General features: G+C 38.4%; 1 protein-coding gene across 7 annotated transcripts in view; it reads left to right on the forward strand.

The window, feature by feature from the left end:
• The window catches only part of HMGXB3 (HMG-box containing 3), a 62,093-nt gene that overhangs the window by 28,387 nt on the left and 18,577 nt on the right, over positions 1-15,129 (forward strand). For 6 of the 7 annotated variants that reach the window (XM_061189833.1, XM_061189835.1, XM_061189837.1 and 3 more), the window contains 2 exons: positions 3,085-3,386; positions 3,895-4,022. In XM_061189833.1, the coding sequence (XP_061045816.1) occupies positions 3,085-3,386; positions 3,895-4,022 (430 nt within the window). The remainder of the gene's footprint in view (positions 1-3,084; positions 3,387-3,894; positions 4,023-15,129) is intronic. The other variant, XM_061189834.1, reaches the window with a different exon arrangement.

A 15,129-nucleotide genomic window follows, 5' to 3' on the forward strand; every position in this document is an offset into this window, starting at 1 on the left:
ATTCTGTTGTTCCACACGGTGCCCTCTGCTGGCAGTGAGCTTTCCTTTTGGTTTCTCCATGTGTTTAATGTGCTCCGCTTCACGTTCAAAGCATCAACCACACCCTGTCTTTTTTTTTTTCCCTTCAAGAAAGTGAATGTTATTTAATAAATAGGGATGATTGTAGTGCAATATAAAGAAAACTGATTTAGATCTACAGCTTATACCCCAAATGAACTCCATGTCAATTATTTGGTTATAGAAATGCAAAAAGAATAAAAAAAGTAAAGCATTAGTTACAAAAAATAAAGTTACGCTACCATTCCCAGAATTTAAAGTATGAAGAAACATTATAACATTGTATTACTCAGACATTTTTTGTTTGTTTGAACTGTTTCCTTAAGTCAATTTCCCAGAGTAAAACTGTTGGTGCACACATACACAACACACATTTTCATGGTTCTTTTTTTTTTTTAATAGATTTATTTATTTTTATTTATTTATTTTTGGCTGTGTTGGGTCTTCGTTGCTGCGCATGGGCTTTCTCTAGTTGCGGCGAGCGGGGGCTACTCTTCATTGTGGTGCGTGGGCTTCTCATTGCGGTGGCTTCTCTTGTTGCGGAGCACAGGCTCTAGGCGCGCGGGCTTCACTAGTTGTGGCACGCAGGCTCAGTAGTTGTGGCTCGCGGGCTCTAGAGCACAGGCTCAGTAGTTGTGGCGCACAAGCTTAGTTGCTCTGCAGCATGTGGGATCTTCCCGGACCAGGGCTTGAACCCGTGTCCCCTGCATTGGCAGGCGGATTCTTCACCACTGCGCCACCAGGGAAGCCTCATGGTTCTTGATAGGTGTTGAGAGTCAAATTCAGAACACATGTTTTTGACAAATATGAGAATACATATTTTTAGAATTAAAATATCTGAACTAAAGCCCATCTAGAACATCATACATTCTGTAATTACAACAGAGAAAATTAGAAATAACCTGTGTCCACCATTGAAATAAAATAAATTATAACATATCTTTATAACTAAATATTAAGATGCTGCATAAAAAGATAAATATAAAGATTAGTCTGCAAAATGGAAATGGTTTATGATCGAATAAGTGAAAAAATTTAGATGGTATGGGTACTCTAATTAGAACTCTGTAGAAATGTGGATATAAAGATTCTAAGGAAGCGTAGAGAAATAGAAAATATTGACCACACCCTGTCTTGACTCCCTGTTAGCTCCCTGTGAGACCATGATTACTTGTAGGACAGGTGTGTCTGTTGCCCCCATACTACTTCCTTTTTTTCCCCCCAACTGGCCGCATGGTTTGTGGGATCTTAGTTCCCAAACCAGGGATTGAACCCGGGCCCTCAGCTGTGAGAGCGAGAAGTCCTAACCACTGGACCGCCCAGGGAATTCCCAGTCCCTATACTTCTGATGCCGGAGCTTGCATATATAATGTGTCAGTCCATGATTATGGAATGGAATTGAGTTCTGTGTAGGTAGATGGCTCTGAACATTCCTTTTTCCTGTTTCATTGTAGCTGTTGATGTGACTTGCAGTGTGAAAATGGATGTTGGTCTCTAGATCTGGAATGATGAGGTCACTTAAGTTATCTAGGCACCTTTTGCCAATTGGTTTCAAATCCCACTCTTATTATATTCTTCTATCTTTGGCTAACTGGTAGCCGCTTACCACCATGACCCTCATCTTCAGACATTCCCTCACCTTCTAATTCTCTAAATTTTGGAGAAGCAAAATATAATTATTGTTTTCCACAAAATAAAACACTGGTCAGAAACCCAAGGTCCTTTGTGTGCCTTCTCTTTGGAGTCCCCTGGTGACCATACATTTCCTGTGCAGTTTGTTGCCAGTGGCTGTAATTAAGACCACAACATCTCTGGGCTGGAATGATTTTCATTCCTTTCCATCTTTCATCTGTGGCTCAGAGCCAAAGGATAGTATGCTTTCCAACCGATCTTCCAGCCCACGATTCAACATAGTCATGACTGGGAACACACAGCCTCCTGGGGCAACTCATTCTAGTGTCACTCAGCTTTTCTACAGCCATTCATTCATTCTTTCTTTCAGCAAGCATGTATTGAATGCCTATTATTGGTCAGGCTTTTGGGGCTACAAAGATGAATAAGACATGGCCACTTCCCTCTAGGAGCTTACAGTCTAGTTGGGGGGAAAGATAGGTAACCAAACTGTTACAGATAATGAGACGAGTTGTCGTAGGTATACTGAGTAATAAGTTGTTACTAAGCAGTTAACTTCTATAAAACAAAATAATGTGTCCAGCAAATAGGAATTAGCATCTTTTGTGTGCCCTCATGGTGGTATTGGGAATCAGTAAATAAGCAGGGCAGGGGACTGGTTTACCAACTGTGAGAAAATGAAATCTGCAGTAAAGGAGTGGACTCTGGGAGCAAGAAGGAGGGCTTGATTCACGCTGCATTTGCACAAGGGATCAGGGAGGGACCTCCATTGAAAAGGGACCTACCTCAGAAGGACCTGTTTCAGTGAGTGTTTCAGAACCTTGTTTCCTGGAAGCCTCTGACTGGTGTATAAAGTTCCCTTGTACCAAGAAGCCACACACTATTAAAGATAAATGCTTTAAGCTGCACAGGTACTTGTTTATAAATCAGAATTACCATTCATAGAATTTTTGTTGCAATACTGTCTCATTTACTGTACAACAACTCTAGGAGATTATTAGTATTTTGATCCTTCATTTTGTAGGTGAGGAAATTGAGGCTCAGGAAGATTAAGTAAATTGCTGTGGGTCACCCATGTATATAGCTGTTCAGTGGCCTAACCAGAATTGAACCCCTGGACTGTTATCCTCCAAACACAATACCCGGTGAATGGGAGCTGACTCTTGAAACCATTACCAAGAGGTGTGTATAATCCTCTCATTCTACTGGTAGAGAAACAGCGCTAGAGAGAGAAAACACTTGCCGTGAGTCACACAGTGAGTTATTAGCTGAGCTGGTTAGGAACCTAGGTTTCCCACCTCTCAGTCATGGGCCCATCCCTCTGCCACTCATGGTTTTGGCCTCACACTGGCTCTTTGTGCCCTGGGTGCTTAGTGATCGATCCACTCTCTTAAGGAGGCGAACTCACCACTCTCGGATGTGCTGAGCGCCACAGAGCCCCTGAGCGCAGCCCAGAGGGAGATCCAGCGCCAGTCAACGCTGCAGCTGCTGCGCAAAATCCTGCAGATTCCTGAGAATGAATCAGAGCTGGCTGAGGTCTTCACCTTGATTCATGAACTCAATAGCTCTCGACTCGTCCTGTCCAACGTGAGTGAGGAGACAGTCACCATCGAGCAAACTTCTTGGTCGAATTATTATGAGTCTCCATCCACGCAGTGCCTTCTCTGTAGCAGCCCATTGTTCAAAGGGGGACAAAAGTAAGCACCTCTTTCAGATTTACCCTTCCCTAGCTGCCCCATCTTATTTGGCCCGTATTGCCCCTTTCTTCAAATACCTTTAAGGCTATAACCTTTGAAGATGTTCTTCTCAGCTTTTCTTAGGTTTCCTTTACTTTTCCAATTGTCAGAAATAAAATAATAATGATAATAGTGATTATGCATCATTTCTATTGAAATGTTACTATCACCAACTTAGGATTTAGTTTACTTCTGGACTGCCTGGCATAATGCTTGGATTTGGGAATTCATTGGGATTGGTTAAATTGGGTAATAAGTTCAGAATTATATTAACTTTAGGGGTGATTCTATAGGCCAGATTCCAGCGAAGTGGGAACACCCACCTAGAAAATCCTTGGAATGCAAGGTCCAACACCTTCATTTGCCTACTATATTTAAAGTCTTGAGGATTTTTGCCATTGATCATTGAGCCCCAGAACTGCATTAAGTTGATTTCCCTTCTGTTTTTTGTTGATGTTCTTGGTACTAGCTCCCTGGCCGGACCCCAGGAGTGCTGGTTGCTGACAGCCAGCTGGCTGCAGGTGGTGACTGCCCAGGTGAAGATGTGTCTGAATCCCCATTGTTTGGCCCTGCACAGCTTCATGGACATCTATACAGGTGGGTGCCAGCCTTTTTTCCCTCAGAGGGCATGTTTGAGAACAGCCTCTGTGGGTCAGACCTCTAGTCCTTTCAGACTGGATCTTCTCTCAGATAGGGCTTCTGAGGAAGAAGGCGTTTTTCCTCCTGGATATCTCAGCCTCAGAAGATTCCGTTTATCTCAGAAGTGTTAGGACTCTCTTATCAGTGCTCTTTAAACAAAGTTAATTTTAAAATAACAGATCTTCGTTGTGGAAAAAACAGAAAATGCTGACAAGTAAAAAGAAGAAACTAAAAATCACTAGCAATCCTACTGCCATGAGATGAACACTTAACATTGTGCTCTGTAGTCTTTCAGATGTGTTATTCATCCCTGCAGAATAAAAGAAGATATAGGATTTATAGATCTATAGTTTTTCTTTGAACAAAAGTGGGGCTGTGCTGGATGTTGTTTTGGAGTGTTCTTTTTAAATAACAGCGATGTATCATGGACATCTTCCTATGCCAGCAAGTGGAGAAATAAATACATGACCATTTTTAAGGCGTGTGTGATGTTGCATTTTAGAGTCCTCTTAATAATTAAGTCTTTTGTACAGCCTTAATTATTTCCTTTGGGCAAATGCTCAAAAGTGGAATTGCTGCATGTTCACCCTTTCCTTCCATTCATTCATCAGCATCATTCATAGAACACTGACCATGTACCAGCCACTCTGAAAATTTGAGTCTTGGGTTTTATATGTAGAATGGAGTGCTGAAGATTAAAGAGTATTGATTATTCTCCTTGTCTTCAGAACCTTATGGTGCCTTATTTTGAATTCATGCTTTTATTGTCTTGTTTTGCCAGATTGAGTTTGTACTACTTTATGCTCTTGTCAACAGTTAATGAGAATGCCATTTCCTTGCTGTCTGTCTCAGCCTGTAACACCTAGGGTTTATATATATTTTTTTAATTTTAACTTTAAATTTACATGCAGTAAAATTTGCTTTGCTGTTGTGCAGTTCTGTGAGTTCTGACAAATGCACTGAGTTGTGTAACTGCCACCACAATCAGTATATAGAACAGTTTCTTCACCTCAAAACATTCTTTTTCTGTCCCTTTGTAATCAAAACCACCCCTCACCCCTAACCTCTAGCAACCATTTGATATTTTCTTCATTCCATATAGTTCTATCTTTCCAGAACATCATATAAATCCATAGCACCATTTTGAGTTTGGCTTCTTTCACTAAGTGTGATGCCTTTGAAATTCATCCATATTGTTCTTGTATCAGTAGATTGTTCCTTTTTATTGTTGAGTAGCTTTCCATTGTGTGGAGCACCACACTTGATTTATCTGCTCACTCCTTGAAGGACGTTTGGGATTTTACCAGTTTTTGGCAGTTATGAATAGACTTGCTGTAAACATTCATGTACAGGCTTTTTTTTTTTTTATTGGAGTACAGTTGCTTTACAATGTTGTGTTAGTTTCTACTATACAGCAAAGTGAATCAGCTATACGTATACATATAGCCCCTCTTTTTTGGATTTCCTTCCCATTTAGGTCACCACAGAGCACTGAGTAGAGTTCCCTGTGCTATACAGTAGGTTCTCATTAGTTATCTCTTTTATACGTAGTATCAATAGTGTATATATGGCAATCCCAATCTCCCAATTCATTCCACACCCCACCCCCCCTTTCCCCCTTGGTATCCATGTTTGTTCCCTACATCTGTTCATGTATAGGCTTTTGTGTAAACAAAAAATTATCATTTCTTTTGGGTGAATACCCTAGGAGTCAGATTGCTGCGCCATGTGGTAAGTGTATATTTAATTTTATAAGAAATCGCCAAACCGTTTACCTAAATGTTGGTGCCATTTTGCATTCCCTCTAACAATGGGTAAGAGTTCCAGTTTGCTTCATTTGTCAGCACTTGGTAGTGTCTAGGTTTTTTGTGTGTGTTTTAGCCATTCTAATAGGTGTGTGTAGTAGTAACTCATTGTGGTTTCAATTTCTATTTCCTCAGTGACTTATGATGTTGAGCATCTTCTCATGGGTTTATTTGCCATCTGTATTTCTTTGGTGAAGTACCCGTTCCATCTTTGGCCCATTGAACTGGGTTGTTTTCTTGCTGTTGAGTTTTAAATGTTCTTTATATAGTCTGCATATACATCCTTTGTCAAATAAGTGATTTGCAGATACTTTATTATGGTCTGTGGCTTGTATTCTCATTCTATTAACACAATCTTCCACAGAGCAAAAGTTCTTAATTAAGATAAAGATCAATTCATCAATTTTTTCTTTTAGAGATTGTTTTTGATGTTATTGCTAAGATGTCTTTACCTAGGTGGAGATCATAAGTATTTTTCCTATGTTTTCTGCTAAAAGTTTTATAATTTATGGTTTATATTTAAGTCTATAATCCATTTTTAATTGATTTTTATATAAAGTATGAGGCCCAGATTGAGGGTTTTTTTTTTCCATTTGGACATCCAGTTCTTCCACCATTTGTTGAAAAGTAGTCCTTTCTCCTTTGAATTGCCTTTGCTTCTTTATTGGAAATCGATTGATCATGTATGTGTGGGTCTATTTCTGCACCCTGTTCTATTGGTTTATGCTGTCTATCCTTTAGCAAATACCGCACGTTATCTTGATTACTGCAGCTTTGTAGTAAGTCTTATAGTCAGGTAGTGTGAATCCTCCAACCTTGTTTTTTCCTGAATTGTTTTAACTGTTTTAGTTTCTTGCATTCCCATATAAATTTTAGAATCAGCTTGTTAGTGTCTACAGAATCCTGCTAGAATTTTAATTGGGATTGTGTTAAATCTGTAGATCAGTTTGGGGAAGTTTGACATGCTTAAAGATACTGAGTCTTCCAATCCACAAACATGGTCTATCTCTCCATTTTATTATGTTTTCTTTTGTTTTTCTCGTCAGTGTTTTGTTGTTTTCAGCATATAGTTCCTGTACATATTTTGTTACATTATACTAAATGACATGGTTCAATTTCTAACTGTTCATTGCTAGTATAGAAATACAATTGGGTTTTGTCTATTGATTTTATTCAGTGACCTTGCAAAACTCACTTATTAACTTTAGAAACTTTTTGTAGATTAGTATTATAATTTTTTAAATTTTGTCAATTCGATAGGTAAAAACTGAAATATCATTTCTTTTTTTTTAATTTATTTTTTATTGAAGTATAGTTGATTTACAATGTTGTGTTAATTTCTGCTGTACAGCAGAGTGACTCAGTTATATACATATATACATCCTTTTTAATATTCTTTTCCATTATGGTTTATCCCAGGATATTGAATATAGTTCCCTGTGCTATACAGTAGGACCTTGTTGCTTATCCAGTCTACATGTAATACGTACTAACCCCAAACTCCCAGTCCATCCCTCCCCCACCTCTCTTCCCCCTTGGCAACCACAAATCTGTTCTCTACGTCTGAGTCTGTTTCTGTTTCATAGATAGGTTCATTTGTGCCCTACTTTAGATTCCACATATAAGTGATATTGTACGGTATTTGTCTTTCTCTTTTGGACTTACTTCAGTTGGTATGGTAATCTCTAGTTGCATTCATGTTGCTGCACGTGCCATTATTTTTTTATGGCTGAGTAGTATTCCATTGTATATATGTACCACATCTTCTTTATCCATTCATCTGTCGATGGATATTTAGGTTGTTCCCATGTCTTGGCTATTGTGAGTAGTGCTGCAGTGAACATGGGGGTACATGTATCCTTTTGAACTACGTCTTTTTCCAGATATATGCCCAGGAGTGGGATCACATGGTAATATCTTTTTAATTTTCCATACTGTTTTCCATAGTGGCTGCACTAACTTGCATTCCCACCAACAGTGAAGGAGGGTTCCCTTTTCTCCACACCCTCTCCAGCATTTATTGTGTATAGACTTTTTAATGATGGCCATTCTGACTGGTGTGAGTTGGTGGTACCTCATTGTAGTTTTGATTTGCATTTCTCTAATAATTAGTGATGTTGAACATCGTTTCATGTGCCTACTGACCATCTATATGTCTTCTTTGGATAAATGTCTCTTTAGGTCTTTTAGCCATTTTTTGATTTGGCTGTTTGGTTTTTTGTTGTTGTTGTTGAGTTGTATGAACTGTTTGTATATTTTGGAAATTAAGCCCTTGTTGGTCACATTGTTCGCAGATATTTTCTCCCATTCCATAAGTTGTCTTTTCGTTTTGTTTATGGCTTCCTTTGCTGTGCAAAAGCTTGTAAGTTTGATTAGGTCCCATTTGTTTATTTTTGTTTATTTTCTGTTGCCTTGGGAGACCTAAGAAAACATTGGTACAGTTTCTGTCAGAGAATGTTTTGCCTACAATCTCTTCTAGGAATTTTATGGGGTCTTGTCTTATATTTAAGTCTTTAAGCCATTTTGAGTTTATTTTTGTGCATGGTGTGAGGGTATGTTCTAACTTTATTGATTTACAGGCAGCTGTCCAACTTTCCCAGCACCACTTGATGAAGAGACTTTCTTTTTCCCGTTGTATATTCTTGCCTCCTTTGTTGAAGATTAATTGGCCATAGGGGTGTGGGTTTATTTCTGGGCTCTCTATTCCGTTCCGTTGATCTGTTTGTTTTTGTGCCAGTACCACACTGTTTTGATTACTGTAGCTTTGAAGTATTGTCTGAAGTCTGGAAGAGTTATGCCTCCTGATTTGTTCCTTTTCCTCAGGATTGCTTTAGCAATTCTGGGTCTTTTGTGATTCCATATAAATTTTAGAATTATTTGTTATAGTTCTGTGAAAAATGTCCTGGGTAATTTGATAGGGATCGCATTAAATCTGTAGATTGCTTTGGGTAGTTGCCATTTTAACAATATTAATTCTTCCAGTCCAAGAGCATGGGATATCTTTCCATTTCTTTGAATCATCTTCAGTTTCCTTTATTAATGTTCTTTAATTCTCAGCATATAAGTCTTTCACTTCCTTGGTCAGGTTTATTCCTAAGTTTTGTTTTTGGTTTTTTGGGGTTTTTTGGGGTGTGATTTTAAAAGGTATTGTTTTTTTCACATTCCCTTTCTGCTATTTCATTGTTGTTGTAAAGAAATGCAACCTCTTTCTGTATGTTAATGTTGTATCCTGCTACCTTGCTAAATTCATTTATCAGTTCTATTAGTTTTTGTGTGGAGTCTTCAGCATTTTCTATGTATAGCATCATGTCATGTGCATATAGTGACAATTTTACCTCTTCCCTTCCAATTTCTTTTTCTTGTCTGATTGCTGTAGCTAGGACTTCCAATACTATGTTGAATAGAAGCGGTGAGAGTGGGCATCCTTGTCTTATTCCAGATTTTAGCGGGAAGGCTTGTCATAAATAGCTTTTATTATGTTGAGATATGTTCCCTCTATACCCATTTTGGTAAGAGTTTTTATCATGAATGGATGTTGAATTTAGTCAAATGCTTTTTCTGCGTCTATTGAGATGATCATGTGGTTTTTGTCTTTTCTTTTGTTAACGTGGTATAGCACATTGATTTTGTGTATGTTGGTCCATCCTTGTGAACTTGGGATGAATCCCACTTGGTTGTGGTGTATGATCTTTTTTATGCATTGTATTCGGTTTGCTAGTGTTTTGTTGAGAATTTTTGCATCTATGTTCATCAAAGATATTGGCCTGTAGTTTTCTTTTTTGGTGATATCTTTGTCTGGTTTTGGTATCAGGGTGATGGTGGCTTCATAGAATATCTTTGGGAGTGTTCCCTCCTCTTCAGTCTTTTGGAAGTGTTTGAGAAGGATCAATAAAAGTTCTTCTTTGTATGTATGGTAGAATTTGCCTGTGAAGCCATCTGGTCCTGGACTTTTGTTTGTAGATAGTTTTTTTAATTACATATTCTATTTCAGTTCTAGTGATTGATCTGTTCAAATTATCTGTTTCTTCTTGATTCAGTTTTGGTGGGCTGTATGTTTCTAGAAAGTTGTCCATTTCTTCTTGGTTGTTGAATTTGTTGGCATATGATTGTTCATAGTATTCTTTTGTGGTTTTTTGTATTTCTGCGGTATCAGTTGAGATTTCTCCTTTTCTGTTTCTTATTTTGTTTATTTGGGTTCTCTTTTCATCTTGGTGAGAATGGCCAGCGGTTTGTCAATTTTGTTTACTCTTTCAAAGAACCAGCTCTTGGTTTTATTCGGTTTTTTTTGTCTGTTTTTTTAAAATCTCTATTTTATTTCTTCTCTCATCTCTATTATTTCCTTCCTTCTGCTGAGTAGGTTTTGTTTGTTCTTCTTTTTCTAAGTCTTTTAGGTGGTAGGTTAGGTTGTTTGAGATTTTTCTTGTTTTTTGAGGAAGGCTTGTATAGCTGTGAGCTTCCCTCTAAGAACTGCTTTTGCTGCATCCCATAGATTTTGCATGGTTGTGTTTTCATTGTCATTTGCCTCAAGGCATTTTTAAATTTCCTTTTTGATTTCCTCGTTGACCCATTGGTTTTTTAGTAACACGTGGTTTAGTCTTCATGTAATCGTTTTTCTTCTCATTTCTTTTCCTGTGGCTAATTTCTGCTTTCATGCCATTGTGGTCAGAGAAGATGCTTGCAATAATTTCTATACTCTTAAATTTGTTGGTTGGTTTTGTGCCCTAGTATGTGGTCAATCCTAGAGAATGTTCCATGTGCACTTGAAAAGAATGTGTATTCTGGGTTTTTTGGATGTGATGTCCTGAAATAACCAAGTCTAACTGTTCTGTTGTATCATTTTGAATCTGTTGCCTTATTGATTTTCTGTCTAGAAGATCTGTCCATTAATATGAGTGGGGTGTTAAAGTCTTCTACTATTATCGTGGTCCTATCAATTTCTCCCTTTATGTCTATTAATATTCTATGTATTTAGGTGCTCCTATATAGGGTGCATATATGTTAATGAATCTAATATCCTCTTGTATTGATCCCTTTATCGTTATATAATGTTCTTCTTTATCTTCTTTATGGCCTTTGTTTTAAAGTCTATATTGTCTGATATGAGTATTGCGACCTCTGCTTTCTTGTCATTTCCATTTGCATGAAATATCTTTTTCCATCTCCTCACTTTCAGTCTATGTGTGTCCTTTGCCCTAAAGTGGGTCTCATAGGCAGCATATTGTAGGCTCGTTTTTAGTCCAGTCTGCCACTCTGTCTTTTGATTGGAACAGTTAATTCATTGACATTTAAGGTAATTATTGATAAATATGTATTTATTGCCATTTTAAACCATGTTTTCCTGCTGGCTCTATTTTTCTTTTTTGTTCCTTTCTTTTTGTTTTACTTTTTGTCATTTGATGATTTCCTTTTATTTTATGCTTGTGTTCTTTTTGTTTTTTGTGAATCTATTGTACGCTTTTGATTTGTGGTTACCCTCTTTTTCAAGTACGTTAACCCCTTCCTATATCCGCTTGCTTTAGACATATAGGGTCAAACACATTCTTAAAAAAAAGAATCTAAATTTTTTTACTCTTGTCCCCCAGATTTTATGATTTTGATGTCCCTTTTACATCTTCATGCTTATCCTTTCTCTGTTCCTTGTGTTTATCATCACTTTCACAAATAGATATTATTTCTTTTTGATCTGTATACTGACTTATTTAAGTGATTTACTTTCCAACTGTGATTTCCTTTTTCCTATATCTTCTTGCTTTTTTATTTAGAGAAGACTTTTCAATATTTCTTTTAGGGTAGGTTTAGTATCACTGTATTCTTTTAGTTTTTGCTTGTCTGAGAAATTCTTTATTTCTCCTCCTATTCTAAATGATAATCTTGCTGGGTAGAGTATTCTTGGTTGCAAATTTTTCCCTTTCAAGACTGAATATATTTTGCCACTCCCTTCTGGCCTGCAATGTTTCTGTAGAGAGATCAGCTGATAGCCTTATGGGGGTTCCCTTGTGATTAACTCTCTGTTTTTCTTTTGCTGCCTTAGAATCCTTTCTTTAACTTTTGCCATTTTTATTATCATATGTCTTGGTGTAGGTCTGTTCGGGTTCATCTTGTTTGGGACCCTCTGTCCTTCCTATATCTGAATATCTGTTTTCTTCTTTAGGTTGGGGAAGTTTTCAGCCATAATTTCTTCAAATACATTTTCAGTCTTCTTTTCTTTTTCTTCTCCTTCTGGAATCCCTATTATGCATAGATTGGCATGCTTTATATTAGCCCATAGGCCTCTTTTATTGCTTTCATTTTTTTTTTTTTAATTTGGCTTTCTGTGTACTGTTCTGATTGGGTGATTTCCATTATTCTATCTTCCAGATCACTTCTTTGTTCTTCTGCACTGTTCATTTTGCTATTCATTCCCTTTATTCTCAGCAAATGAATTTCCTAATTTTTTGTGGCGCCTCCTTATAGTTTCTATTTCCTTTTCACAGTAATCTGAGTTTCTTTCGATAGCCTTTCTTAATCCTTTCAGTATTTTCATTACCTTTTTTTTTTTTTTTTGGCTGTGCTGCACAGCATGTGGGATCTTACTTCCCTGACCACGGGTCAAACCTGTGCCTCCTGCATTGGGAGTGTGGGTCCCACTGGACCACCAGGGAAGTCCCCATTACCTTTTTTTTGAACTCAGTGTCTGTCAGACTGAAGAGGTCTGTTTCACTGTTTGTTCCTTCAGGGGAATTCTCTTGGTCTTTTAACTGGGAGTGGTTCCTCTACTTCTTCATTTTACTTACATTCATCTTACTCTGTGAGTTTAAGAGAAACAATTATCTACTGTAGTCTTGGAAGGCTGTTTATACATGGGAGTGTCCCTGCGTAGCTTGTGTGGGTTTAATATTTTTGGCGCGAGGGCTGCTTTTAGTTTGGATGCTTGTTGCCTCTTTCCTCAGCCTGTGCTGGCCATTATCCCCTTGATAGGGGGTGTGTAGGTACAGCAGCCTGCGAGTGCTCCTGGGGCTCTGTGCTGGTGGACGCAGTGATTGGCGCCTGCTCGTGCATCTCTCAGAGGTGGGGGTGGCCCCCGCGTGCCTCTGGAGCCCGCTATGGCAGCAGTGGCTCATGCCCACCCCTGGAGTTTACGTAGACAGTGCTCTGTTGCCTGAGAGTGTGTGCAGGGAAAGAAGCTCCTATGGTGGTCTTGCCTCTCTCCTCATGCACCCCCCCAACAGTGGCGCCTTGCCTCTCTGGTGGGCCCAGGCATCTTCCACATACACCCTCAGTTGCCATACTCCAGCCCCTTCGGGCTGTCTCCTTGCTACCAACTGCAATCCTCTCCCCAGGTCTGATCTCGGAAGCCCAAGCTTCAGCACCCAGCCCCTGCTCACACTGGTGGACAAGCATCTCAGGCAGGGGAGTGCAGGGTGGCAGTACTGACCATCTGTGCAAGTTACTCAACCTTTTGCCTTCCGCAGACCAGTTGTTGCGCTCTCCTTCTAGGCTTTGAAGCTTCCTGTCCATCCAGGCTGATTTCCCCACCAGTGACGGGACTTCCCAGGGTGTGGGAACCTTTCTTTCACAGCTCCCTCCCTGGGGCTCAGGTTCCGTCCTGATTCCTTTCTCTCTCTCTCTCTCTCTCTCTTTTTTTAAATTTTTTTAATTTTTCTTTTGTCCTACCTGGTTATGTGGAGATTTTCTTGCCCTTTTGGAAGTCTGAGGTCTGCCAGCATTCAGTAGATGTTCTGTGCAAGTCGTTCCACTTGTAGATTTATTTTTGATGTATTTGTGGGAGGAGGTGAGCTTCATGTCCTACTGCTCTGCCATCTTGATTGCTCTCCTCCTGGTATATCATTTCTGAATTTATTGTGTTTGATTATTGGGAAGATTATATACCTTCTGTGTTTTTTATCTCTTTTGTGAATTTCTTTTGTAAACATTTCCATTCTTTGGGGGTGTTTTCTTGGCAGAGTTTTTCCCCAGTTTATTAGTTGTCTTTTAAATTTGTTTGTGATTTTTCTTTGGACATGAGGGGTTTTTTTGTTTTTTGTTCTTGTGCCTTGTTTGTTTTAAGTTTTTATGTGATCAGAGTTTTGATCTTCTCTTTTGTGGTTTCAGCCTTTGGTATCATGCTTAAAAAGGTCTTCCCCACTCCTCTATGCCCTTCTTTACTGGGAACACATATGCCAAAATTTGCTTTTGTTCATTTTGTGCAAATGTAAAATCATCCTCTTTTATTTGTTTTAAATTAACTGTGTTTAAATTCTTCTGGGTCTTTTATCCCAGGATTTGGCATAGGGGTGATTTTATTAGCCTTTTTTACGTCCCCTGTACATCCCTGGGCTAAAGGATGCTCCTGGCCTTTCCTCATGGTGTAGTTGTGAGAGGTGGAGGAATAGTGACCCCTTTGGTCATAAGGACTGAGTTAGGTGGTAGGGAGATGTTTCATTTTTCTATTTAAAAAAAAAAAAAGTATGATACATATTTCATTACTTGCTTTTTTCATTTAACAATGTATTGTGTACAACTTCATGTCAGAGCATTTAGGCTTGCCTTATTTTTCTTAATTATTTCTAGTGTTTTTTTTTTTTTTTTGAGTATATAGTTGATTAACAATGTTGTGTTAGTTTTGGGTGTACAGCAAAGTGATTCAGTTTTATATATATACATGTATCAATTCTTTTCCCATTTAGGTTATTACAGAATATTGAGCAGAGTTCCCTGTACTATACAGTAGATCCTTGTTGGTTATCTATTTTAAATATAGTAGTGTGTATGTGTCAATCGCAAACTGCCTATCTATCCCTCCACCCCCCCGCTTTCCCCTTTGGTAACCATAAGTTAGTTTGTATTCTAAGTCTCTGAGTCTGTTTCTGTTTTGTAAACAAGTTCATTTTTATCATTTTTTTGATTCCTCATACAAGTGATATATGATGTTTGTCTTTTTCTGTCTGGCTTACTTCACTTAGTATGATAATCTCCAGGTCCATCCATGTTGCTGCAAATGGCAGTACTTCATTCTATTTAATGGCTGAGTAGTTTCCACTGTATATATGTACCACATCTTCTTTATCCATTCATCTGTCCATGGACATTTAGGTTGTTTTCATGTCTTGGCTGTTGTAAACAGCACTGCAGTGATTATTGGGGTGCATGTGTCCTTTTGAACCATGATTTTCTCTGGATATATGCCCAGAAATGGGATTGCTGGATCATATGGTAGCTCTAGTTTTAGTTTTCTAAGGAACCTCCATACTGTTCTCCATAGTGGCTGTACCAATTTACAT

Source organism: Eubalaena glacialis, chromosome 4, assembly GCF_028564815.1.
Source record: "Eubalaena glacialis isolate mEubGla1 chromosome 4, mEubGla1.1.hap2.+ XY, whole genome shotgun sequence".
In the NCBI taxonomy this organism is placed as follows: Eukaryota; Metazoa; Chordata; class Mammalia; order Artiodactyla; family Balaenidae; genus Eubalaena; species Eubalaena glacialis.